Here is a 27,239-nt window from a genome sequence, read left to right on the forward strand (position 1 = left end):
AATACATTTTAGTATGTTGAACTGAAGGGACAGTTCTGTAATTTTATTGAAAAGGAAATTTTACTTTTTGGATTTAGTTTTAAAAATCTAAATTATGCACAGAACATTCAAAAACACAAAATCTTACAAAGTATTTTTGTCTAGTTTCTGGTACAACTAGTACTTGAGATAAGATTCTTTCATGAAGATATGAGCTTGTTTAAAGTCAATTATTCCTTAATATTTATTAAAAATAATCAGTTCAATTGGCAGATTATTTCAATTATGATAAGACATTTTTCTAATATGAAAAGTGAAATAATCTGCCAGCCGAACTAGTAAAACAAGCTCCTGTATCTACTTTCGTGTTTTTGCAGTGATTTTATTTGAGAGTGTGAACTTTGTTTTTAGTAAGCATCAACATTACCGTCAAGAGTTTCATCTTTCCAGCGGATTTAGTGAAATAAATCCGCTCTCTTATATTACAGCAGACTGAGCTGCACCTGTATTTCAGGGCCAACCATTCAGCAGCAGCGCGTGCAGGTGTGGCAGCGATGTCAACCCGGAAGTGAGCTGTTGTCAACAGAGAGGGACACGGCAGCCTTTGAGTCTTACACTCCGCGCTCCTCTGTCTCAGGGACAATGGCTGGAAGCTGCAGCCCTCAAAGATTTGGCTACGCGGTCCTGAAGTTCATCTTGTTCTCCTACGCCTGCGTGTTTTGGGTGAGTGTTGCTGTAAATGTCAAGTTGTTCTGTTTGTGAAGAGAGTCCGACAGGCTGGCTGCAGGAGAGACTCGGTGACTCTGAGCTTGTTTATGTCTGCCGGTGTTTGAGAATATAAGTTGTTTTTGTTTGGTTTCGTTTAGTTCTGTTCTAGTTTCCGATATACAGTGTTTAATAACTGTAGCTCAGATTAGTTTTTTGTTTTTGTTTGTTTGTTTAAAACCTGTGGAGTAACGTCTCTCTTATCTCTTGACCACACCTTCCTCTGCTCACCTTTACCCCGAAAAGCGGCTGTTCCTGAGAAATACAGAGGCAATGAGATAAAAAAAAAACTATCAGGAAATCTTGAAACTATGTGGGTATGTGTGTCACTCGGATCGGCGCATGATCAAATCACTCATTTTGTAAACAATCTGTTTCAAAGCACCGAATCTCAGTTCCTATAAAGATTTCCTCTAATTTGAGGTATGTTAACTGCCTCAAATTGGCTAATCTGCATACCTCTGACTGCTTATGTTAATCTATAATTATGTTAAATAAGATTTGAAGACTATTTTGTGTAAATGCTGTGTCAGAGCTTTGACCACAAGCAGCAGCTTATGACTCAAGGCGCATGTCATTGTGGTCGGGACTCCGTGGGATCCACACAATCTGTTTTAAGTTCAAGTTCCTGTAAGTGACAAATCTATTAATTTGACTGATTTATTACACACAAAGTAATTATATGTCAAGTGTGTATTTATATTTTATAATTATTATGGAAAACCTAAAATTTAGTTTCTGAGAAATATAAAAATACATGTAAATTGCAGTTTAACAGAAACTGTTGGTTAAAGTAATAAAGCAATGTTAGAATATAAGCAGCTCTGGACAAAACATAATATACCACTTAAAATGACCAGTTTCTCTGATTTTTACCCTTTATAGGTATATATTTGATTAAATGAATATTGTTTTTTTTATTCTATAAACTGCTGACATGTCTCTGAAATTCCAAGCAAAAATTTAGTTTTTATTTTCAGAAAATTAGAAATGGTTAAAATAACAAAAATGATGCAGTGCTTTCAGACCTCAGATAATGCAAAGAAAACAAGTTTATATTGATTTAGAAACAGTAACACTAATGTTTTAACTCAGGAAGAGTTCAGAAACCAATATTTGGTGGAATAACCAGCAGGTTTTCAATGGAGTTCAGTGGAGTGGGCTATTCGTTTTTCCATAGTTGTATACTCACTTGAATAATTTGTTGTGCAGCATTTTTTCTCACCGAGTCACCAGTGGGAGCGAGGTTTTTTTTTTTTTTTTTAGTGGCAAGATAAAAAAAATAATGCTTTATGAAATAATAAATCAATAGAATCTATGTGGAAAATTTCTGTGCAACAGCACCAAAGGGACAGGCAATTAAAAGCAAGTAGATCCACACAAAGAAACTCGATTATTTCATGATCAGCCTCGTTTGTCTGCATCTTTTTAATATTTCACATTTCAGTAGTCAGGGTTGCTCAACATTTAGTAGGAAAACTCCTCCCATGTCGCGTCATGATTGCCCAGAAAGCTCGTAATTACAGCTAACATACACTTTCCCAGACTCTGGGCGCTCAGGCAGTCATTCATCCAGCCTGCCGCCATGTTTTTGAGCTAAAAATTGTTTAAAGTTGACAGGAAATTTTAAAATATCACCTGATAGTTATGTGTTTTTGGAAGACTGGAAGATTAATACCTAAACAGCAATAATAATAATAATAAAAAAACTAAGCTAAATTAACACTGCTAAGCCTGGTGGGGGCACAAGTAAAGCCTGGTGGCCCACCAGGCTTATAATACACTGGGAAAGACCTGCTAAGCTGGCATTTTCTTGGGGAAACCTTGAGCTTAGGATATTCTTAGAAGGATAATTTAACTTTAAAGAGACATATTCTTTATTTTATTTACACCATGAACCTCAATTCAGCTGGAGCAACATGCTGGTGGGTTTCATTTATCCTATGATAGTCTGTCTTTTCCCTAACACAGGCAGCGCTGCAGCTGGGCTACCTAATAGAAGGAATAACAGTGTACAAGCAGACTGACACTCCAGTTAAAAATCACGTATCTGTTTCCAAATCGTTTTGGCGTGGACAAGCAGAGAGTAGAGATGGCACAGAGGGAGCAGGAGTCGGTTTATTATAGAGACTGAATGCTGCGCTGATGGTGGGAGGAGAGGAAAGGAATTGAGCTGCGTTTGTTTTTCTTCCACAGGTTGCAGCTCTTTTATAATGAAGGCATTTTCTATGCAGGGCCTGAGAAGAATGTAGTTAATCTGAAAAATTACGAGCAGTTTCGGTCTTATTGTTTTCTCAAGAAAGCGTAGACACTCAAAATCCGCTCTGTGATTTATAGATTAGATGATAGTGCAGCTTTTCCTTCTTTTAATGAATGTTGCACTCTGTACTGACTTTCTGCAAGCTTATTGCAAATATTGAAGCAGTAACTTAATGCAAACAGCACAGAGACAACAGGGAAATTTGTGTAGCTTAAACTTTCAGAGATTTTAATTTTTTTAATTGATACAGATCTGTCTGACCCGTTTGCCTTTTTATTGTTTGTGTTGTTGAACAGGAAGTGCTAAGGATGTAAACAAGCCAAGTAACGGTTCCGTACAGTGACACAACAATTGTCTGAAACATGAGTAACATCCTGCATGCTCTGGTCAATGATTTAACAAAAAGACAATGGTGCTTTTTAAACAGGAGCTAGAACTAACCATTAAGTTGATGAGAAAACCACAGGTTTCCTTCACATTCTGTGTAAATCAGTAGGAGAGGATTTCACCAAACATTTTGTAAACATTGTATAAAATCAGTTCAAACTGCTAAGAGTTTAGCAGGACTGTTAAATCTGCTTTATGCTTTTGTTTATCGCTGATGGATGTTTCTAGTGTTAAACTTTGTTGATGGGCTATTTTAGGTCTTTCTTCACCTTCAGTCTTTAAAACGTCCATGTCGTTCATGCTGCAGCAGTTCAACTATTGGAACATTTTGTATAGATTCTTTCCACCTGAAGTTCAGGAAAAACTCAACCAGCTGGTTGTTACTGCACTGCAGTCATCTGAATCAGTAAACGTCTAACATGCACGGTAATGTACCTGTGTTGGGAAACACAACTAGTTACGCTGAGGATAATGGCCGTGTGCATTCATGGCTGTACGTGCAGAACTGCAGGTATAAATGACGAGTGGGTGGATCACGGCTTCGAAAACTCAAGTTTTCAGAAAATGTTAATATTATGTAAGGCAAAATATTTTTTGTAAACAGGCTCAACAATGCAGACAAACCTAAATATCTCGCTGCAACGCTACTTGACATGCATTTGTAAGCAGCCAATGCAGGAGCGTTGTTTATGTTCCTTGTTGCTGATTGGCTGAACTCCCAACAGCAGACTTAGAACGACTACGGACGTTATCTTCTCTTAACACACATTAAGGTATTTTTGGTGTTTGAACTGTGTCAATATTTTCCTCCCTAATGAATTTAATCTCTAAATAATATTTCAATATTGAACTGTGACTGCAGAATATATCTAATATATCAGATTCAGTGTGTCAGATTAAAAACAACCAATATTTCATCTTAAGAAGAAAAGGCAGAAAGTCCTGCTGTTTTAACCGTAAGAACCTACCAGTGCTAGTAAGAAAACAGGTTTTACATGTGAATGACTTCACAGAAGCTGAGCCACATCCAGCTACGCTTTGTAAAATCTGAAATCAGAATATGGTTTAATATCATGGTGACATTCAGCAGGTTTTAGAATAAGATGCTTTACAGTTGCACACAGACTGTTACAAATCACAAAGACATATTTAGGACATGATAAAAAAAAATGAAGCTATAACTCTGTGCAGACAATCATACATTTTAAAACCACATTGAGCTCAATAGATTTTGATTATTGATTTATAAAAGCACCAGCCAAGTTCTTATTGCATCAATACAGGGAACAAAAAAATGAATATGGCAAGAATTACTTTTTAAAAAACACATAATCTCCTTATGAGGCTTTATTTTAGACATCTTAATTAGCTTTTAATGAAAAAAAATATGTTGAAAGTCTGCAGTCGGCCAGTCACCATCTGACAGGCCAATATAATGAAAAACACAATTTAACACCAGCTGGTCTTTACAAGTTCAGTTTTCCGTTATTTTGGACTGTCAGTCGTAGAAATACTTTTACTAAAAACACCTTCTAGTTTTTAAATTATATGTGTCTGACCATACAATTACAGTCAAACAGAATAAAGAGGGCTGGGTATCAAAGCACAGATAAGAAAGTTGGAGTGTGCAGAGATAATTTATGATTTTAGTTTCATTAGTTTTAGGGAATCAATTAAAACAGCAATGGCTGAAATTTTCTTGTATCAACACCTGAAACTAAAAAAAAACAGGAAGGGGAAAAAAACATTCAAAAGTCTCACCCACATGTCACTCTGCTTACCTCGCTTTATTTTAGACATTTTAATTAACTGGCAAAATAAAAAGATGTTTAAAGTCTGCAGGACGCAGATCCTGAAACGTTCAGTCAGTAAAATAAGAGTTAAATTAGACCGTCATTCATTAGAAACGCTTTTCTTCAGAGCAACTTCTACCTTTATTTTTATTTACTACTATAGCCAAACAGAATAAAGGGAACTAGGAACTGGTAGCACAGATGAGGAAGTTGGTAATTTATGCATTGGTGTCTGACTCTAATTGAGAATATTTTTGATTTTAGGTGAAAAACCATAAATAATAGTTTATTTCAATACTCCTGAAAGAAGTTACGTTTGCTGTTTCTGCAACGGTTTGTGCTGACAGACGTGTGATGGAAACTTAAATATTTTGTAATATAATCCTTTTCTCCTGTTTTACATTCTGCTGTGGATTTTAGGGTAATACTGTAAATATACCAATTTTGGATTTGAAAGCTTTTCAGTTACTTCTAAAGATGGAGCTGATGTGTTCAAAGTCGGCTGAATTAAAACTTATTTAATAAAACAGACTGACGTGATGAATGAGTTCATTTTGAGACCGTCCCACATGAGTCCAGCTCCTATCAGTGAAGGACTCTGGTATTCCTCAGCTGGACAGTATTTCTTGTTTAAATAAATTTCCCCTCTGTTCCCTGAACCGTTTCTGAGTTTTGCTAGAATCTTTCACAAACGTGCTACGGAGATATTTTATCAGTCAGGCAGCGTCACCTTTAAATCAGTCATCCACAGCTGTAAGTGATAAACAGAGGCCTGCCTGTGTTACTGCAGTTTGCTCCTCCACGGCGAAAGCTGCTGTATGCTTCCACCTCTTTTTGTTTTAGTTTGATAAGAATATCTGAACACGGGTTATGCTGTGCAGCTTTCTTCTTCGGTGTGTTTGTATTGATTCAGAGTTTGAATTCCTTCCAGAGACTTTATTTTGTTAATGTCGACAGTAGGTTTTAAATGCTCTCTTCTCCCTTGTAAGACGGATTAAATCTGTCCGACCCTGTAACACACGGCGAGTTGGGGCAGGTAAGGAAAAACAGGTGAAGTAGTTTGGGCTTTTGAATCTCTGTCATCTACTTGTGCTGAAAAACCTGTTGTTTTTTTTCTTTTACACTTGTTTTCATTTCATTCTCTCCAGCATTTCTTTTAATAGTAATAAAAAAACTGAATCCAATGGGGAAAATAAATGCCAGAAAAAAAGTGCAATCCAAACGAATTTTCCAGATTCTTTACTTTGCCAAAAACAAAACTAGTTATTCACTACGTAACTTTTTTTTCTTTTTTTGTTTTTACATATTTGTTAAAACTGTCTTGACAGTTTGATGTGAGGCACTGGGAGAAGGCAGAGGAAGTATTTATTTTTTCTTTTACAGATATGCCTCATACCAAACCTTAATGTCACAACACCCTAACAGTTTTAATATATCAATATAAAATATATATGTTTTACATATTGCAGTTTTAAGCATTAGTAGGAATACCAAAATTTTAAAAAGTTACTTGTTTAAAATTGCTAAAATATTATTTTAGAAAATCTTTCCATTAAGATAAAGTTCCTGATTGACGAAGGAAAAATGAAGATTTCCCTTCTATCTGTAGCTGTGCACTGCTAGTCAGCTGGCTGCTATACCTTTCTTAAAAGTGTTTATTGTGGTGGTGTTGTGTAATATCTGGGTATTTTTGCAGTTATGGGATAAAATGTTTCTTCATTTTCACTGTTTTCTCAAACCTTTCTCCTCGCACTCAAAACGCGTCTCAGCTTGGAACAAATCTCCTCTTGCAAACCTTTCTGCTCTCTCGAAACAAAAAAGTACCATTGCCTGGCAACCTCTCAGCCAATAGAATGAAAGTGTTGTACTTGTCCTTCTACTGCATGTGCCTGTGTGGCTACATGCAGGCACATGCATGTAGCCACACAGGCTACATGTCGTGACTAAGTTATAACTTAGTCACGACATGATATGTCTGTCTACTATAAGTTTATCAGGGCCGGCCCAAGGCATAAGCAAACTAAGCAGCCGCTTAGGGCCCCAAGGGAACTAAGGGGCCCCATCAGTGGAGCTGATTGTTTTTGTCATAATTTCTGTCATTATAATATCAAAAACCCACAATTTCTCTGTGAAGTTATTTATTTTCACCATAATATATATTTGATAATGTATGTAGACATTATTTTATCAATAAAAAGAAAACAAAATTGCTTTTGGGAGCCTTGTGGTGGCTGCGGTAGGTACCGCACGCTTCGCCGGTGTCATGAGCTGCAGTGTGATGAGCAGAGCATCCACACATCCAAAGCTCCGGTCAGAAGTTAAGTTAGCAAAACAGTTTCTTAAAAAATGACTTATCCTTCAGGAAGGGAGAAAAGAAAGAGGAATAACAGAAAAAAGCCAAGATAAAGGTTTGTTTTAATGTGCCTTGGTAATGTAATGTATTTCCAATATCGGACCGTAGCGTTCCAGAGGATTGGGGGGCGGTGTCCTTTGTCTCCTGCCACGACAATTTAGCTGACCTTAATATTTCCTGTGTTTTATTTTGGTCATTATTGTCACACTTAGTGTTGATATTTGTGTGATAGGCGGGTCTATTGGACATTTATAGAAATAAGTCCAAATCGCATCCCTTTTAGGTTCAATACAGGATGCAGCATTTATCAGCTAAATACGGGACGATTCTGTATTTTACAGGACGGTTCTGTACCCTACCCTGTATATTTCTGAGGGTTTTTTCTTTTAGCTTCATGATGGTTGATAGCAAAAATTAAAACTTTTGTGTTTGACATTGTCTAGCAAAATGTTTTTACGTCAGGCTACAATAGAATGTTCAGTTTCAATGACATCACCAGTGATGTCATCACTCTATGATATCACAAGGGAATCTCTCTTGAATGTAGCTCACAGACAGTGTTTTCTCAGACCTGTTGCACAGTTCTATCGCGAAAGATCTCTCTTCAGAGCGCGTTCGAATTGTATCGAAACGAGCGGGATATTGATTCCAGATATTACACGCCTTTCAGAGAAGCAAGAATTTACCAGAATATCGACATGAAGCAACAACAGATTGTGGTGGTGAACGTGAAGCTTTTCCAGCTGAGCTTTCGTGGGTCGACATGATGGACCTCAACATCCAAGTCGACTACGACGTTGTTGTTTTCCCTTTGGAAGATGACAGCGACAGCCCCACTGAGCCGGAAGATGAATCGGCAGAGGTCCAGGGGGAATCAAGTCCTTCCGGCGACTTGGAGAGTCCAACATCATTGGAAGTCGGGCAGAAAACGTCAACACGTCAAAGATCTCACAAAGCAGATCTTTGTTAGCAGAACCAGAGAGCCCCAAAACCACATTTCGCTTTGGGCCCCATGGAGGCTTGGGCTGGCCCTGAAGTTTATAGATGTATACATTTTCTGTTAATAATGGTAAATAGATTAGATGGATTGCATGTCGTGACTAAGTTGTAACACAGTTGGTTCCCATACAGTTGGCGGCCACAGAAATCAGTCAAATGGCCCCCGGGCTGCACTTTGGACACCTTTTCACTAGATAATATTTTTATGTGAGCAGAATTTATGCAGTTCTGCTCTTTTTAAGAGCAGAACAAGTATAGTTAACATTAGCAGGCTAATTAGACAGGCTATCTGCTCTGCAGCTAGTCTGCAGTCAGCTGTTGAACAAACCACTCAAACTGCCGTTTTACAACAGTGTGATCTTTAGGGATGATTTATGACACACCTTAAGTTGACACACCTTAAGTTTCCACACCATGACTGCGCCTCATTCTTATTTTGAAAACGAACGTTGTGTGGGACCGAGGAATCTACTCCATCACTCACGTATGTTATTTTCCCCAAACTACAAGAATACTGATGCAAAATATTCAGGTTTGTCCGTCATCCTGGAAGCTCAAACTGAATTAGATCCTATTTTAATGATTCTACGAATACCAAAAAGAGCTCAAGAAACTGAATAAAGCACAGCAGGGGTCCTCTGGCATGTGGAGACAAAAAGACAGGAGACAGAACAGAAAGTAGCAGAGATAAAGACGCTCAGGTTCTCTCTGGCAGTGACGAGGTTGGACAGGATTCAGAATGAAGCCATCAGAGGTAGAGCACCGACTGGGAGATAAAGTTAAGAGATGATTTAGACATGTGAAGTGGTAGAAAGATGTTAAAGATGCAAGGAAAAAGACAAAGAGGAAGACCTAAGATGAGATATATGAATTTAGGAACAACAAAGAAGTAATTGGAGTCACGATAAAGGTCACAGACGGAGTCAGATGGTGCATTGGGGAGATTTTCTGTCATAAATCGAGATCACACATTTTCAATTTGAAAGCAGGTTTTGATGTATTTTGTTCTCAAAACTTGTAATGCTGCTTTACTCAAAATGTCTGCTCTCTTTCAAATATTCTCTGTGCTTTCTCAAACCTTTCTGTGGGGGAATTTTTCTGCCATTATTCAAGAGCACACATTTTCACTCTGAAAGCAGGATTTCATGTATTTTGTTCTCAAAACGTTTAATGCATTTTATCATGTCTGTCTTCTCAAAACTTGTAACGCTTGTATTCAAAACTTTTTCTTGCACTCACACTTAGTCTCTGCTCGGACTTTCTGCTTGCTTTTGGAAACGTCTTTTGGCACTGTCACCTGGCAACCTCTCAGCCAATAGAACGAAAGTGTTGTACTGGGTGTGTTTGTTTCCTTCTAGCGGGTGTGCCTGTGTGGGTACTAAAGATTGTGGCAACGTTAAAGCGTTTTGAAAAGGAGTGACCCAAAACCTGAGGATAAATTTGTTCATTTGAGCCCTAAATCATTTGAAAACTAATTTTCTTTCTTTTAATGCAGCAGAATCCTTTTTGTGTTTGGCTCTACTATGAGTAACATCCATTGCCTACAAAAAACAATAAAACTAGACAACTTTATTTGTGTGATTTTGGTTTAACTTTCATTTTCTTGTTCCGCCAGTAGAAGAAAATAAATGGTCAAATCAAAATAATCAGTTGATTTTGTTGTAGTGAGAAAATAATTGCTTTTATATCGCACATTTTTATTCAAAATTCTTCAGTGCCACAGTAAAACATGGTATTTTTACTCTTATCCCACCCAGGAAATCTTATATTCATGACATGATTGTGTTATATTAAGGTTCCTCCTAGTGTTACCTGCTTTGCTCCCTGAACAAATGTTTGCTGGCCTCCAGCTCCCAGCGCTGACATTCTGCATTTTAATACATCCAAGTCCTCATAAAGCTCTCTGCCATATTTTTTCCTGCTTTTGCAGTGGGATAAAAACGCAACACACTGACTATAAAGCAGCCCTCGGGGTCTACATTTTCACCTGCCATGACTCTCAAACCCATTTTGAGTCGTTTCCCTGCATTAATATCAGCTCTCTAAATTCATAACGGACCGTGCTGCCTGCTGAAATGACCACATAAACACAGCAGGTGGTCTGTTATTTCACTTGCATACAGAAAGAGAACCAGAAGTGAGAATGTCATTTCTCTCACACCCCACACTAAATAGCTGGGTAGGGTAACCCACGAGATAAGGACTCATTCACATGTCAGCGGCTGTCTTCTTGTCAGCTGAATTTACTGCTCTTCTGTCACTCACTGAGCAAAATGGAGAAACGCACAAAGCAGAAACGATGTTAGTCCATTTGCCACTGGATTTTTCTTTTTAAATAGTCTAGGGGGAAAAAAAACCACACAACAGAGAAACTTACTGTGTTCAAAGCAGTTTCAGGATCTGAGTGATTTGACGAAACCAATGCTTTTAAAGATAAATAGTCCTCTGGCTCTACTCTGTTTGTGTGTGTGCTGTGGTCGTTATGAAAGAGTTGCAACTTTTTTCTATGTTGGTTTTTGGTGGAAGAACGTTTAACAAAACCTTTAAATGATTTCCTCTCTGTACTCGGGTGAAGCGCATGCAGTCGATCCGTTGCAGTTTTCAGCACGTGTGTTGTGTAAAATCAACCTTTATTTTAGCTTTACATCATGTTATAATGTTTTTCCCACATCAAAAACATACACCTGGTGTTGCCTTGATTCTTTCATGCATGTTTGGGAAAATCCTTTGATCTCCATAACAACCGTCCAGCTGTGGAAAACGCCTGGGTGGATCTAGCTCCGCCTTCGACACACAGCTCCTCCTCCAAGCTGCAGTTTCTGAGCTTCCACCTCACAGATCAGCCTCTCCTGCTCCAACACTCAGCTCCTTCAGACTAACCAGCAGCAATTAGCAAACAATCAGTTGAGCTGATTACACCAGTTACTTCTCACTGCAACGCCTGTAAAAACGTTGTGAAAAGGAGGACCAATGTTGTGATTTCCTGAAGGCGGAGTTTCAGGATGAGCAGGAGTTTTTAAAGGATCAGAGACCCAATTTCAAGGTGTTAAATTAGGAAGCAAATTTTCCTTTAAGTCATACTTAATATATATAGCATTTATACAACAACTGAAGTTAATATAGTTACTTGATTGTGCTGTAAAGAGACTGGAAAACACGTACTGCCCCTTTAAGTGTCTGTACTGTGTTATTTGAAACATTAATCACTTTATTTACTTACTTTCAACCTTGTAAGTTTCAGATATTTTCTGCTTTTTAAAACATTTTTAGATTTATTTGTAAACCAACAACAGGACTTTTCTTCCTATTTAACATAAATTTAAACCAGTCTGCTGGAGTGTAACATTCCAAAATGGCTTCTCATGTTGTTCCCTGCTGCTAAGATTTGGTCTTTTTTTAGTTTGCACATCAGGTCAGATATTTGCAGTGTAAGTAGTCAAATTATTCTAAAGTAACCTGGGCAAAAACCAGCTGTGAGGGTGAATGTTCCCAGTGGGGGTGTAATTGTTGGAGTTTTGTGAGGACAGAATTTTCATAGCTGTCAGAAATGACTCCCAGAGGATCAAAAATAAAAGCTTTTTAAATAAAAATCACTTTTTGTTCAGATTGACCGAGATATGGTTGACTTTTTGGATACACAAACATATAATTTAAGCAAAAGTCAGAACTGGTGGGATGTTGCAGTGTGGCTTTTGTCTCAGTGTGAGGTAATAGGTCTGTAGTCTCTGCTGGACTCTTCCTGTGTGGGTTTTCTTGCTCATGGAAACAGAAAACATGCTGGTTTGCTTTAAAATTGATCTTGAAAATAGTGAAGTGTTTGCATGGTCGTTTGTCCAGGATGTTCCTGTGTTGGTCCTGGGATTGACTGATTACCTGTCAGGGATGTACCTCACAGTGAAAACCTGCAGCCCCACACAACAGCTGAGGACTGTTTTCTCTTTGGTGTTGCTTCACGGTTTTGCTGTCTGAGAAACAACTTAAATTGTTCAAATGCCTGCATCTGATTCTGTGTTGCTTCATTTGTTACTCAGGGTTTCTAGGTCCACTGTTTGGAATTTAAAATTGTTATGTTGTGATAAAAAAAAAAGAAAAATATTTTCATTTATAGACTTTGCTTCCATCCTATTGTCTGAACATATTCTCCTTTCTAAAAAGCTGAGGCAGCGGATTGTTTTAATAAATATAAGTGTTTTATATCAGTCTATTGGTAACTATTGATCAGTTGTTTTGTTTTAAAATGGATGAAATGATTCCAAACTGGAGACGTAACCAATCTTGTTTCATACAATTCTTTATTTTTAAGCAGTTATGAGTCACAGTGGCAAAAACTTAAACTGCTGCTGCGCCAGTTACTCAACAGACTGTTGCTAGGTAACCACATGTTACTCAACAGGCTGTTGCTAGGTAACCACATGTTACTCAACAGGCTGTTGCTAGGTAACCACATGTTACTCAACAGGCTGTTGCTAGGTAACCACATGTTACTCAACAGGCTGTTGCTAGGTAACCACATGTTACTCAACAGGCTGTTGCTAGGTAACCAAAGAGTGAGTGAGTGAGTTGAGGCAACCTTATTTAGCTGGCAGTGACGGGTTGAGTCTTCCTACATCTCACAGAATGCTGTTCGGTTCTGGATCAGAGTCCAGTGAAATTGACTTTCAGACGTATTATCTATTATTGATCACATGTCTATCGCGACATGTATTGTTATTGATCAGCCCTAGTTAATATGCTCCTCAACTGTGGAGAAAGCTCTCAGAAACCTGAGATGTGCAGAAAATGTTGGCTGCTTTAAATCACAATGGAAAACATTTCCTTTTTTTTTTTTACAGCAGGTTTTCAAAGAATCAGACTAGGAAACGTTTTGCCTGCTGGAAACAGTAGATTGTAGACTACACTTTGATAGGATATAAATTTAAAACAATACTTCAATCCAAAATTGGATTTAAATTTATGTTTACTGATATTTATATCTATAGTTTAACAAATTTATTTTATGTGATACTTTTAACTGTGTGACGCTTTAAGCTCTCTAAGCCCATTTTTAAGGGTCTTTGTTTTTCCTTTGATGTCCTGTAAATCACTTTGGATTAGCTTATGTGTGAACAGCGCTATATAAATAAATCCTTCCTTCCTTCAAACTTTAGTTGGCTTTAACGAGGTGTTGCAGCAACTGTTTAAAACTGGATGTTAATATAGTGAAGGGATTGTCTTTCACAGTTTGTTAAAAGTTTATATATTCATCTGAATGTTTGCAAACATTTGCTATTGAAGTCTATAAGGAATAATTGTAACTTTTCCTTTTAAATCTAACGAACATGGATACATTTCCTCATTAGTGTGAATAATAGAAATAATTGGCTTGCGAACAAAATACAACTCAGTTTTTTTATTTGCCACATTACAACAGAAGTAATCTGAACGCGCTCCACAAAGGGATCCAATTAAATGCAGTTACATTTTTATTCACTCCCAGCACAGTCTCATGCAAATCCAGTTACATTCAGTGCAATTCTATTCAAATTATAATCCAGACAAACATAATACTGTAGGTATAAAGTTAAAAAGTGACCTGTCAATACTGTGGCTTTTCACAAGGTTTGGTGTTAAAGTTTATCATTAAAAAATGGTGGAATGAATGTATTATTTCTTTAATCCATGGGCCAAATAAAATTGTATCTATTCAGAAATTAAAATAATCCACCCTGACTGATAATCTGTTGTGTTTCCAGTTAATAGGCACATTTATCCTGGCCATTGGCATCTATGCAGAGGCGGAGCGGCTGCGTTTTAAGACCTTGAATGCTTTGTTTTTGGCCCCGTCTATCATCCTCATCCTGTTGGGAATTTTGATGTTCGTCGTTTCGTTCATTGGAGTTTTGGGCTCACTGAGGGACAACCTGACACTTCTGAATGTGGTGAGTATCTGAGCCGTTTGTGGATTTTCTATATCAAAATTTAAAAACGAGAAACGGTGTTACTTTTCGTCCCATAAAATCCTGCTCTGCAGAGGGATTATTTGTTTACAAACACAGCGACTGCTTAAAGAGCCGGGCCATCCTTTAACTGCTCTCTGGTTACCATGGTTACCTGCATGTATCTTGGTGTTTTAGCATTAGTTAGCATTTTGTCAGCGTACTGCAAGTGTTTATCACAGCATGAAAAAATAAGTTAAGCTGCTAAATTGACATTAGTGAATGAGGTGCATCTTAATGACCCATAAGCTGCAGGTGATTCGATAAATGATGAGAGAAAATGGCACAAATGTCGGATATTATTTACTGCTAGCAATTTTGTTAACAGTAAGCTGATCAGCTCTCATTAAGACACGGTGACCAATAAGGGCACAGGAATAAAGGGTTTTCCTAAAATAAATGTTTTTATTTAAAATAAATATATATATAAAAAAATTTATATTTAGTGTGCAAAGGACAAATGATAAAGTAAAAAGATTCTGGGTTAAAAAAAAAATTACAGTTGAAATTCACCTTTAGGTTAACTTTTTACTTATTTTGAAAAACACACAGCCTTTTTCTTTTTAAGTGAACAGTGATTGAGATTAACTGTATCTTTTATATGCAGTGTCTTAATTGTGTTTGTCCTGTTTCTGAACCATTTAACTCAGTTTCTTGTAGGACATTTTCCCTTTGCCTCCATTGAAGCTGCAGCGTTTCTGCTTGTCATGCAGTGTGTGCAGGCTGTGTGTCACAGGGCCATTTGATCTTATCTCTGCTAATATGCATGCCATAAACTGTCTGAGAGCTGTACTGTCCCTCTAAATTAGGTCAGTCATTAACATGATTAAAATTGACTTTTAACAACTGCAAATATATTCAGAACTCTCCACAGTGTGGCGCATCTAAAAATAAATTATTTCCCTGTGGTTAGCCTGCTTTATGTTTCTTATTAGAAACCAAACATCGAACTATTTTTTCGTGTAATATTTAACAATTTTACATTTGAAAATGAACTGGAGCTGCAGGTTTACCAACAAGGCGGCTTTACGCCTCCTGAAGAAAATATGAACAACATTTAACAGGTTTTCTAAGTGCAACCCTCCCATCAGGGTTATTGGTGTTGAATAGATCCTTTATCGTCTAAACATGCTTTTAGCATCCCTTCATCAAATGCTTCTCTGAACAATCTCTTTTCTTTATGTAGTTGCCCATTAAGGAGTATTGTGCAGCCTTCAAAACCTGCCAAGTTGCTTTGCAGCTGCTGAAAATAAAACCTGAGCAGCAGCTGCCTCAATGCTCCATCTTGGATAAATGTGGCCAATTTTCACTCGGATTTGAAACTCCTTCTCCATGGGGGGCATCGACAGAAGAGGGTCTATCTCCAGTATAGAATACTACAGAACTATGCTATAATTATTTGCCAGCAGCAGTTTGGGAGGTTTTACCCTCTGTTGGGATGTCCATTCAATCCTGAACTGCCGAACAGCAAGCGGCTCTTTGCTGCTCTGCTCACAGTTTAGATTTTCTTCAGGGTTTTGGCAGAATATCAAAATCTCTTGGAGGTTGTATTTGGTATTTAGAAATGTATTCAATATTCCTACCCAGAAAAAGACAGATTTAAAGAGGAGACTGAAGGAAAACAGCAGCAGGGCCGTCATGCCCGCCGACTAGTATAAACATCTAAATAGTTTTCTTCCTCTGCAAAAGATTATAATCTGTGTTCCTAATGGAGATTAGCAGTAGGGATGCTGTTTGTTCTTTTTTCAGATTTTAAAGCACCTAGTCGACTTTATTTTTGATAAACCCTGTAGTTTGTGATTCTTCAGCAAATCCAGGTTAGTCACGACATGAAAAGATGTCGTCTCTACCTTAAGAGAAGAAAATTAATGAAATTAGATGGATCAGACAAATTTATTAGTATTGTTCCACAATAAACAAAAATTACACCATCTATGAAACAACTTAAAACTGGCAACAGTCTAATCGTATTTCTTACTAGGTTTTTTTGCATGCTAAGAACAAGTCTGAGTTTGTCTTTGATTATTAATTTATCTGAATATTTATAACTGTGGAAATGGAATAGATTAAAATGAAGATATCTATATGGTAATATTTTGTGACGGCAGCTTTTTGCAGCAGTTGCCGACAACTAGTCACGTATTCAGAATATGACTTTTCCACTCTTCCTTAAACTGCTTGCGCTGTCTCAGGTTTGAAGGCAGCATCTCCACATTTACAATTTCAAGATGTTTCTGTAGATGATCAAAACTTCGTCTATCAGCTCAAAGAATATTCTCCTAGAAACTTTGTCAACTTGCATTTTTTCAAATCTCAGTTTGGTTTGGGTTTTTAAAAATTTTTTTTTTTCCTCTGTCAGGAGCCATCCTGGTTGTTTTTCAAAAAGCTGCAGCTGTTGTGATCAAAAAGTTATGTACCCTTTACATTAGAGCTCAGCTTGAAGCTTTTTAAAGAGTTTACTTATCTCTTCTTTTTTTTTTCTGCCATTCACGCTATTTGATTGACTCAGAGCTGCATTTTCTATTGTGGTGTTGCGGGTGCTTGGTTGAAGTCTAATTAAACTTTTTATACGTTTTCTTTGCTGTCACAAGGTGATGAAGATGCTCAGAGATGGTCTTGTAGCATATACTACTAACGACGGCACCTATTGGCTTCTTTTTAAAGTCTTTAGACAGCTCTCACCTTTATATTCTTTGTATAACTAGCATGGGTCTTATGGGCGCCCCCTAGTGGTCCGCATGGTACTGCCTTTAAACGACAGTTTATTTACTGTGACGTCAGCTCGAAGTGCGACGCTACAACTAGCTTAGCAAAGGATTGTGGAATAATAATGGATAAGTGGCTTCAAACCGGGTCACTCAAAAGAAAAACTGAAGATACCGGTGGAAAGAAAACATTGCCAGGATTACTTATAATTGGAGGAAGTCGAGTCATACTGATGACATTTTTGATGTGTCGTTCATTGGAGATTCGATTCTTTTGAACGATTCTTGGCCGTGAAAGATAGGACTCCAGTCACAGGTAGTTTTGTACGACTTTGCTTGCTAGATGCTCTGCTCACACGTCAGCTATTGTAATTTTTATTTAATTAAAAACTGTAAAAATAAATAATTTTAATATAATTGATATAAATGGGTGGTTAATTTTTGTATTTTATAGAGCAGAAGAGAATTTTTGTTTCCCCCAAAGCTATTCAAGTCTATTTTTTTTATTGTGCTTCTAAACTACAAATAATCCTAACATGTTAGGATTATGTTAGATAATGGAAGACTTTATCTGTCCTTCCATTATCCTTCCATTATCTGTGGATCAATTTTTGGACGTTGACTTGTATGAACTTTCAACCATTACTCCACATAGAGCAGCTTGAGCTCCAGGATGTTGCTAGAATGCACACACTTCACTACTTCTTTTATTTCCATGTGTTTGGCATCATTGGAAAGCTTGAAATCGACACTTTCAGAATCTGTAAATAACTAAAAGCACCCTAAATAGACATGTTCATGATTTATTATGGCCAGTCACATTTACAAAAGTCAACAATACGTGAGTTAAAAGACTAATATTTTCATTTAAAGTTGTACATATTAAGATGTGTTATTTCAGGGCAATTTAAAGTTAGGTGATGGGTTAAGTGGTCACCAGTCTGGAAAAAGTTTGAGAAACACTGCTTTAAGGGGACCAACAAATGTGTCCATGCTCATTTTATACAATTATTTTCATAATTTTCACATACTTTCAGGTGGAATTTAGTTTCAAAGAGTTTAAGTGTAACAACATTTTTCTTTTGCTTTCTGTACCTTGGCTAACCTGACCTGCCTCAAAATCCTTCCATTATCTGTGGATCAATTTTTGGACGTTGATTTGTATGAACTTTCAACCATTACTCCACATAGAGCAGCTTGAGCTCCAGGATGTTGCTAGAATCTGCTTCTTTCTGGTCCCTCTTTAACATTTTCATTGGATTAAGGTCAGGACTATGATTTGGCCTTTTCAAATCATTAACTTTATGTTTTTTTTTCTTAGCTGTTCTTTGCAACAACGCCTTGTGTGCTTAAGGTTATTGTCTTGCTGCATGACCCACTTTCTCCTGAGATTCTATTCACATATACGAAACTGACATTTCCATGAAAATTTGCTGGTATTTTTCACATTTCAGTACACTTTTATTTGGATAATGACAGTTCACAACCGAAGCTGCCTCAGGGAAATTTACAAACAGAAAAAAAAAAATCACATTTTCACTCAAGCATGCATTTGGCCAGCGTCTTCTAATGGCATGAAACAAAAATGGCCACCGGTTGTCTAGATTGGTTTGGTGAAAGGAAAGAAAGGACCTGAGCGAAAGGAGCAGCAATAAGCACAAGGAAAGCAGAAGAAATGTTTGCATTGCATCACTGAAGGAACCCAAACAACTTGAGGATGCGACAGTGCAGGATTTTCTTATAGTAGTCAGTAGATGTGTATTTTTAACTCTGAGAAAACAAAGATTCTCAAATAAAGTTTATGATAAATTTGAGTTTTACCAAATGAAAACGTCTAAGCTTTAAAAATATCAAAGTAGTTTATGTAAACACTGATTTAAAACTGTTACATTTTATATTTGATGATTATTTTGTGAAACAAATGCTGTCAAACTACGACCTTTGAAAACAAACATTAAAATCTCCCTAAAATAGCTCAGAAACTTTCACTGTTATTTTGCTCTCTTCAGTTTAACTAAGTTTTAGTCTGGAAATATTGAGTCTGTAGATAAACATGCAGCTATAAAATGTGTTTCTATTTAGCTGAATACTCCACACTTCTCAGCTTTATTTTTTGTGTTTTGTTTTTCAAGAATATTTTGAAAGACTGGTATCATTTAGTAAATGTTTGGTTTGCATTTTGGTGTAAATCAAGAATGTCATATTTTCTTTCAATGTTTAGGATTCTAGATCGTCCACGATCCAAACGAACATGGATAAGTGACCAGAAAAGAAGTGGTTCATAAATGTGTTTTTGCTTTCTGAGAACAGAAAGTTTTTCATTTAAACATTAAGTAATTCATCCTTCCATTTTCTATAACTGTGTTGGATATCCAGCCTTGAAGGACTGAATACAAACAGGTATGATTACATACTGATTTAACAACGCTGCGTTAACTTTGGTCCAACAAACGGGAAGAGAAAGAAACTCTATGATGTCATGGGACCTTTAACTCCCCAGAACAAAGGAAAAATGCTTTCCTTTGTTTCCTCGTGAAGATGACATTTGGAGAGGAAAGTGCAAATCTTCGCCTACACAGGAAGGCTGCTTCTGGGTTTGTAGGAGTTTTTGACCCAAAGCTATGCCGGTTCATCCACTTCTGACGCTGTCTGGCCCCCCACCGAGGGAGATGCCTGGTGATGGATCGTTCTGAGAAATACAGATTTACCAAGTCTAGCTGAACACCACTGATGCTGCTCAAACTAGAGCTAAAAAGATGCCCCAACTTTCCAAATTTACCTATGCTAGCCACGCGTAGCCGTTGCTAACCCTCCGATTTGTTAATCAATTAATCAATCAAATTTTATTAGCATGGCACCTTTCAGCAACAAGGCATTTCAACATCACTGTCAAAACGGGAGCTTGGAGATCGGCATATTAATTTTGTAGAGCTGAGGAAGAGATTCAAGAGGCATCTGCTTTCACCGCCAGCTTCTAACTTTGTACAAACCCTGCTAAACTTTTCAGCTGTTCCTTGACCGCAGCTGAAGACATAACGCCTGGAGGCTGTTTATCATTCCTGCCTGCCCTAGGCTGGCCTTCGAGGAAACCAAGTTGCTAACCAGTAGCTAACAACTCCTGACACAGAGCCGATCTCGCCCATCTGTTGTAATATGATCACAGTAGATGCGGTACCTGGGCAGTAATGGTAGCTTAGGATGATCATTTCACCTTTTTCTTATTAGTTTTAGTAGATGTGTGTTGCTAGCTCAGCGAGTTGGTTGAATAAATTTTTAAAACTGTGAAGGTAAATTCATTTTGTTAATAAACTCTGGTATATTTGAGACGTTGTTTATTCCATACACATAGTGTAGCATCCTGCTGTGTTTTATTATTACTTTAAAAATAATAATAAAACAAGGAGGATAAATAACTGAGACTGAATTCATTGGATTTATTAGATATATATTTATTTCTCTGTTAAAAGTGGTGTCTGACTTTGATTTTTTTAACCTATATTACTATTTTTATTGATAATATCCATAAGGAATTACGATAGTTATTTATAGGTGAAGTGAAACCGACTCAAATACATTTTGATGCTTTAAAGCAGCGACATCCTGGACATGTTGGCAGTCCTTAAATATTTCACATTAAAACATACTATGTCTTGTCTATTCATTTTACAAAACAATGTTTTTCTTTACCAAACCAGTGTCTTAATGGTCCTTCTGAATTCGTAAACATTTCCACTAATCTCTTGAGACTTTTTGGAGTTTATGAGTTCCTTCAGATTGATTTGGGAACTCTGTGCAGTTTCTGCTTCTGAAGTAATATTTGCTAATCAGAAGCGACGCTGTTGAATTACCTTCATTTATGCTCCATCTGGCGGATTGTTGATCACTTTAGAAAAAAACACTTTGTCTCTACCGAGAAAAAAACGTTGATAAAAGCTTCTTGGAAGTCCTTGAAATACAATTTATCATGGTATTTTTCCACAAACGGGATGTAAAAATTAAAGTAGATCCATATTCTGATGGCTTTATGTTTTTTTTATTGTAAACATGTTGGTCTAATTTCAACCTTGAAAGCACTGAACCATAGAAGTTTGTTCACAAACCGATGAGAAATATCGCATCTTATTCTGCAATTCAAAAATCAATCAAATTTTATTTGTATAGCACATTTCAGCAGCAAGGCATTTCAAAGTGCTTTACATAATTAAAATAAAAACAGTATGTGATATTGAATAAACAGTGAGAAAGAGACATTTTGAAAAAGATTAAAAAAGATAAAAACATTAGACTGACAGAGAAATAAAAAGAAGTTAACTAGATGAAAAGTAAAGATAAAAACATCAAAGACATTAAAACCCGCAATTTAGCCATAAGCAACTCTAAACAGGTGGGTTAGGGTAGGGGGGTTAGGGTTGGGGTTTCTGGTTTTAGTGAGAACGCGAGCAGCAGCGTTCTGGATCAGCTGCAGCTGTTTGATTTGTTAGACCTGTGAAGACGCTGTTGCAGTAATCAATGCGGCTAAAGATAAATGCATGGATGAAAAATGTTGATGTAAAGAAAGTTTGTCTCATTTGGTGAAATGGGATTTATGTCATCTGTTTCTTGAAACATCTAAAGTATAACCTGGACTCTTCCAGACCTACAATGCAAATGAGAGGAAAGATTTTATGCTGATTGTGTAATTTATTTAAAAAATGTTTAAAATGCATAAAAGGTAAATTCATCATTTCTACTTTGATACAAATCAAGAAAAGGTGCTACTAATCAAATAAATGCGATTTCCTGATCTGAAAGTTTCGCCTCCTCTCTGAGGTGATTTTGTAGAAATAAACTTCAACGTAGACACAGATTTTTCAGAAAATAATCATCTTTTAGTTATGTCAAAATTGGATCCACATGCTTTTGCATACATAGAAACCCATTAGGGTAACTCTTCTTATTTTAATCAAAATGTTTTTATTCTTGTACTAATGAGATTTCTATTGGAATATGACAAAGGCAGAATAATTGCCTTTCTAGTATGACTATATAGCACTGTTTACAATGCGCTGTATGTAATATTTTATTTTATTTTATTTTTTTTGGTTGGTTCTGTTTGTTTTTGTATGTCTGTATAACAGAAAATTCTAATAAAACTATCTTGAGAAAAGAGTATAAAAACTGTGGCAGATGAGGCATTTTTGTTTCTGAGCTTTTTTTGAATTTGTTGATGCCTTGTTGACTAATTTCTCTCCTTTCTTTGCTTTGTCCCAGTTCATGTACACCCTGCTAGCTTGCCTGATCCTGGAGCTGCTGGGAGGAATATTGGGACTGGCGTTTCGCGATAAGGTGAGCTACCTGAGGTCTTTTAATTTGAAATGTTTCTACAGCTGGATGGACCTGTAAGAGTGATGCAGCAGAGAATCAGACAGCATGCAAACGTTAAACCAAAGTCATTATCATTTGCATGTTATCAGTTTTTCCTTGCTCTGTGGTGTTTTCTCCATTCCAATATCCTCAAAAACTAAGGGTACAAGCTTCTGTCAAATTTTAATTAATCGAGTTTGATGGATTAAAATGCCACGCCCAAATCAAAATCGATGTTATCGCACACAAACATCTGTTTATTTACGTCATTAAATGCTTATCGCACACAAACACCTGTTAAATCTGCGTCATCAAATGCTTATCGTATAAAACGACCGTTAAATCTGCGTCATCAAATGCTTATCGTATAAAAACATATGTTTTGATTTAAATTAAGTTCTTATCAATAATAAAACAGGCATCATTCTGGAACATTCTCATTCTGGAACATTCTCTGTTGCATCACAATAAATTAAGTTCTTATCAATGTAAAGCAGGCAGCATTCTGGAACATTCTCATTCTGGAACATTCTCTTTTGCATAATATAAATTAAGTTGATATCAATGTAAAGCAGACATGATTCTGGAACATTCTCTCTCTCTCTTGCATCATATAATTTCTTATCAAAATAATACAGGCAACATTCTGGAACCTTCTCATTCTGGAACATTCTCTCTTGCATCATATAAAATTAAGTTGATATCAATGTAAAGCTGACAATGTTCTGGAATATTCTCTCTTGCATCACAATAAATTAAGTTCTTATCAAAATAATACAGGCAACATTCTGGAACCTTCTCTTTTGCATCACATTAAATTAAGTTCTTATCAATAATAAAACAGACAGCATTCTGGAACCTTCTCATTCTGGAACATTCTCTTTTGCATCATATAAATTAAGTTCTTATCAATAATAAAACAGGCAGCATTCTGGAACCTTCTCTTTTATATCAAATGGTTAATAAGGGGTCAGGCCCTCTTTGTGACTTTTGACCCAGTTATACCAATGCAGCTCCTCCTCACACAGAGAATAAGGGTCAAGGAGCCTCTTTCAACATATAAATTTAAGTTCTTATCAATAATAAAACATGCAGCATTCTGGAACATTCTCTCTCTCTTGCAACATATTAAATTAAGTTCTTATCAAAATAAAACAGACAACATTCTGGAACCTTCTCATTCTGGAACATTCTCTCTTGCATCACAATAAATCAAGTTGATATCAATGTAAAGCAGACATGATTCTGGAATATTCTCTCTCTCTTGCATCATATAATTTCTTATCAAAATAATACAGGCAACATTCTGGAACCTTCTCTTTTGCATAATATAAATTAAGTTGATATCAATATAAAGCAGACATGATTCTGGAATATTCTCTCTCTCTTGCATCATATAATTTCTTATCAAAATAATACAGGCAACATTCTGGAACCTTCTCTTTTGCATAATATAAATTAAGTTGATATCAATATAAAGCAGACAGCATTCTGGAATATTCTCTCTCTTGCATCATATAAGTTCTTATCAATGTAAAGCAGGCAGCATTCTGGAACCTTCTCTTAAATCAAATGGTTAATAAGGGTTATCAAAAATAAAACAGACATGATTCTGGAACCTTCTCTCTTGCATCATATAAGTTCTTATCAAAATAAAACAGACAGCATTCTGGAACATTCTCTTTTATATCAAATGGTTAATAAGGGGTCAGGCCCTCTTTGTGACTTTTGACCCAGTTATACCAATGCAGCTCCTCCTCACACAGATAGACTCCACCCCCAACTGCTTTTATCTTCCTGCTCCTGGCAGATTCCCCAGCCCACTTTTATGAATGAGCCAATAGAGATAAAGGGGTGGGATTTCTGTTTTTTCTGCTTTAAATAATTTTTCGGAGACCCTGTCATTCTACTTGTTGCATTTGTTAGAGGAAGATCCACTTTGATCTCACAGAAAACAAACAAACAAACAAACAAACAAACAAAAAATGGTTCGCATTAAAAGAGAAAAGCCTCAAAAGAGAAGACAGCAAGAAGCTAATCAACTAGCATATGGCTCATCTGCTCCAACCTCACAGACTACAGATGGACAAACCATCACGAGGCCCTGCTCCATGGCTGATGCTCCATCCTCTGCACTCCTGGATACAAATCTGGTCTTACCTCCATCAGCAGCGTTCGAATCCTCGATTCCCACCTTCCAGGACTCCCAGCATGCTCCGCCTGATTCCAATGAATCCCACTCTGCTGAAGCTCCTTCATCCGGTGTGGGAAAAACCAACACCACCCGGTGTTGTCCAGTGGGACCTCCCTTCTCTGTGAGACTGCAAGCTCGGTCTATTAAATTCCAGTCCATAAATTGGATGCTTCCCAGAAGTCCTCCTTTTTTTGTGAAAGAGAAAACCTGAAGACAAAAGGCAGCAGGTTGTGAAGTGAGGTGGAGAAGCTAGTCTGCTAACATCCAACTCAACTGCTTGAAGATCCAAAAACAATCAGATGGGAATCCCACCACCTGCTCCATGCATCACCCCAAGAAGTAAATCATGACAGTTGGACAAAGTTTCCTCTCTATTTTTTATATATATATATTTATTTTTATTTTTTGCTTCATTCATATAAATTTAATCCAATAAAGAACTTTTATCTCCACCTCCAAGCCTGAACCAACTCTCAGTCACTTCATCCCAGTCAAGGCTGATGAAGAAATTTAGGTCAAGGAAATTATAGTCACTATGTACTCAATAGTTAAGCATTTAATAAATCATGTTAATTGTTATATTAATTTCAAATCATAATAAAAACAGAGAATAGTTTATTTCATAAACAAAAATGTATCTGTGTTTAACTTCCTCACCGTTTCTTTCTCTGTGCTGCTCTCAGCTGGTATCTGATGAACCGTCCTCCACTCTGTCACTTCAGCCAACCGACTTGGCTCGGGGTGAATGAAGGTCCACATAATGTCGAGTCATTATCTACTAAATTGTCAAGTATTTTATTGACTAATATTTTGTTTTTTACAGTAAATTTTTAAAAAGTTACAATTTAAATAAGAGAATGGATTAATTTTGTGGACAACTGATGTGTATTTTTAACTTTGAGAGCTTTTCTTTCTCTGTGCAGCTCCAGCTGCTGAGCTCAGCCTGCATCAGATGAACCAACAGCCAATCAGGAACGGTCACTTTACCCCAGCTAGGGATGGGAAATAGTAAAAGTCAAAGATATGTGGAACCGGTAAACTGTCAACTATCAATACATTTTAGAATAATGATAAGACAAGCATACTGTTACAATTATTACAATAGTTTAATCCTATGAATAAATGTTTGCTGTTTCTTTCTCTGTGCTGCACTCGGCTTGTATGAGATAACCCAGCAGCCTGTCTCCAACAGTCACTTTAAGCTGTTGCTTATTTTAAAAAAAAGTCAAGGAAATCTGGTTCTACTGTTCCCTAACTCAACAAGTATTTACTAAGCCATCAAACATGTACAAAATTATTAATATTAGTACAGGTTAATCATTTTAAATTAAGTTAGAATTGCTTACCATGTCTTTAGTTTTTTTGTTTTCCTTCTGTCAGGTAGTTTTCTATTTATCATTTTAAACTCCTCTCCTATCTAGAGATACCAAAAGAAAAAAAACACCATAGCACTAGCACACGATTAAAGAACATACTTTTTCATAGAGATTAGGACAGAGCACAAGAATGACAGGATTGAGTGGAAGTTTGATATCTTGGCCTCTAGTCAAACCTGAGCCCATATAAAAAATAAATGCATAATTAAAGATCAGCTTTGTGCATTTCATCGTAAACCAAAATGAACCAGCTTTAATAAAATTCCTCTTGTTCATGTGTGTCAGGCTTAAACACACACACACAAAAAGAAGAGTCTCTTATTCAATATTAGTTTATGGAAAACTATTTTAATATTTAGTTGTTGTTTTTTTCTGACTGAAACAAGCCTGACCTCTACTACGTTTACACTACATCTACCGATACCTGCACAAGACATATGAGGAACATTTTTATCATCCTGTCTGATTATGCATTGCCCATGCTGTTAGTGATTCTATTCAATCGTTCAATCTTATTTTTCCTCAATATCTTTCCTAAAACCCATTTAGTACCATCTATGGTTCAATTACTGGTTGCCATCTTCAAAACACCAGGGCAAGAACATGCATGAAGTTAAGTGTTGTAGGAAATAGACCTCCCTGAAAGGAGAAAAGTTGGAAAGAAAAAACAGGAAAACATGACCACAGAAGCAAATCCACTCAGACCTGGTCTCCAAATGCAATTCTGAAGCAAAACTGTATCAGTAGATCCACAAGTCCACCACACTTTTCAGATGTTTTTTTTTTTTTCTAATCCTTAACTTTATAAACCATGTATCCCATATAATTGTCAATCTATTGGAAAAAAAGGAATATACTGACATATGTGGTTATTTACTTTCTTACATTTGTTACGCTCCTGCCCTCTACTTTCTTTTTTCTCTCTAGTTGAATGTCTGAATCTTTTAGCTCTTTGAATTCTCTCGTTACTGAAATCATCAGTACAGACAAAGTTTCAAAAAGGAACATTTATCATTTTCATATTGTTTTTTCTTGTAAGCTAACAAGTGAGCCATTCTTTATAATAAATCCCTCTAGTCAATATGTCACCACCAACAGTTTACTTCATTA

The 27,239-nt window shown here is 36.7% G+C and overlaps 1 protein-coding gene and 1 long non-coding RNA gene across 2 annotated transcripts in view; both read left to right on the plus strand.

The window, feature by feature from the left end:
* Window positions 1–513: 513 nt before the first annotated feature.
* tspan15 (tetraspanin 15) overlaps window positions 514–27,239 on the plus strand; it is a 60,854-nt gene continuing 34,128 nt past the window's right edge. Inside the window, exons 1-3 of the mRNA XM_014995479.2 lie at window positions 514–702; window positions 14,269–14,454; window positions 22,467–22,541. Of these exons, the coding sequence (XP_014850965.1) occupies window positions 622–702; window positions 14,269–14,454; window positions 22,467–22,541 (342 nt within the window). The 5' untranslated portion in view covers window positions 514–621. The remainder of the gene's footprint in view (window positions 703–14,268; window positions 14,455–22,466; window positions 22,542–27,239) is intronic.
* LOC148160233 (uncharacterized) lies at window positions 23,663–26,823 on the plus strand. The gene is made up of 2 exons (XR_015762534.1): window positions 23,663–25,092; window positions 25,437–26,823. It is a non-coding gene; the product is annotated as an uncharacterized LOC148160233 (long non-coding RNA).

This window comes from Poecilia mexicana, unplaced genomic scaffold (genome assembly GCF_051168715.1).
Source record: "Poecilia mexicana isolate PSO_F unplaced genomic scaffold, ASM5116871v1 scaffold_3, whole genome shotgun sequence".
In the NCBI taxonomy this organism is placed as follows: domain Eukaryota; kingdom Metazoa; phylum Chordata; class Actinopteri; order Cyprinodontiformes; family Poeciliidae; genus Poecilia; species Poecilia mexicana.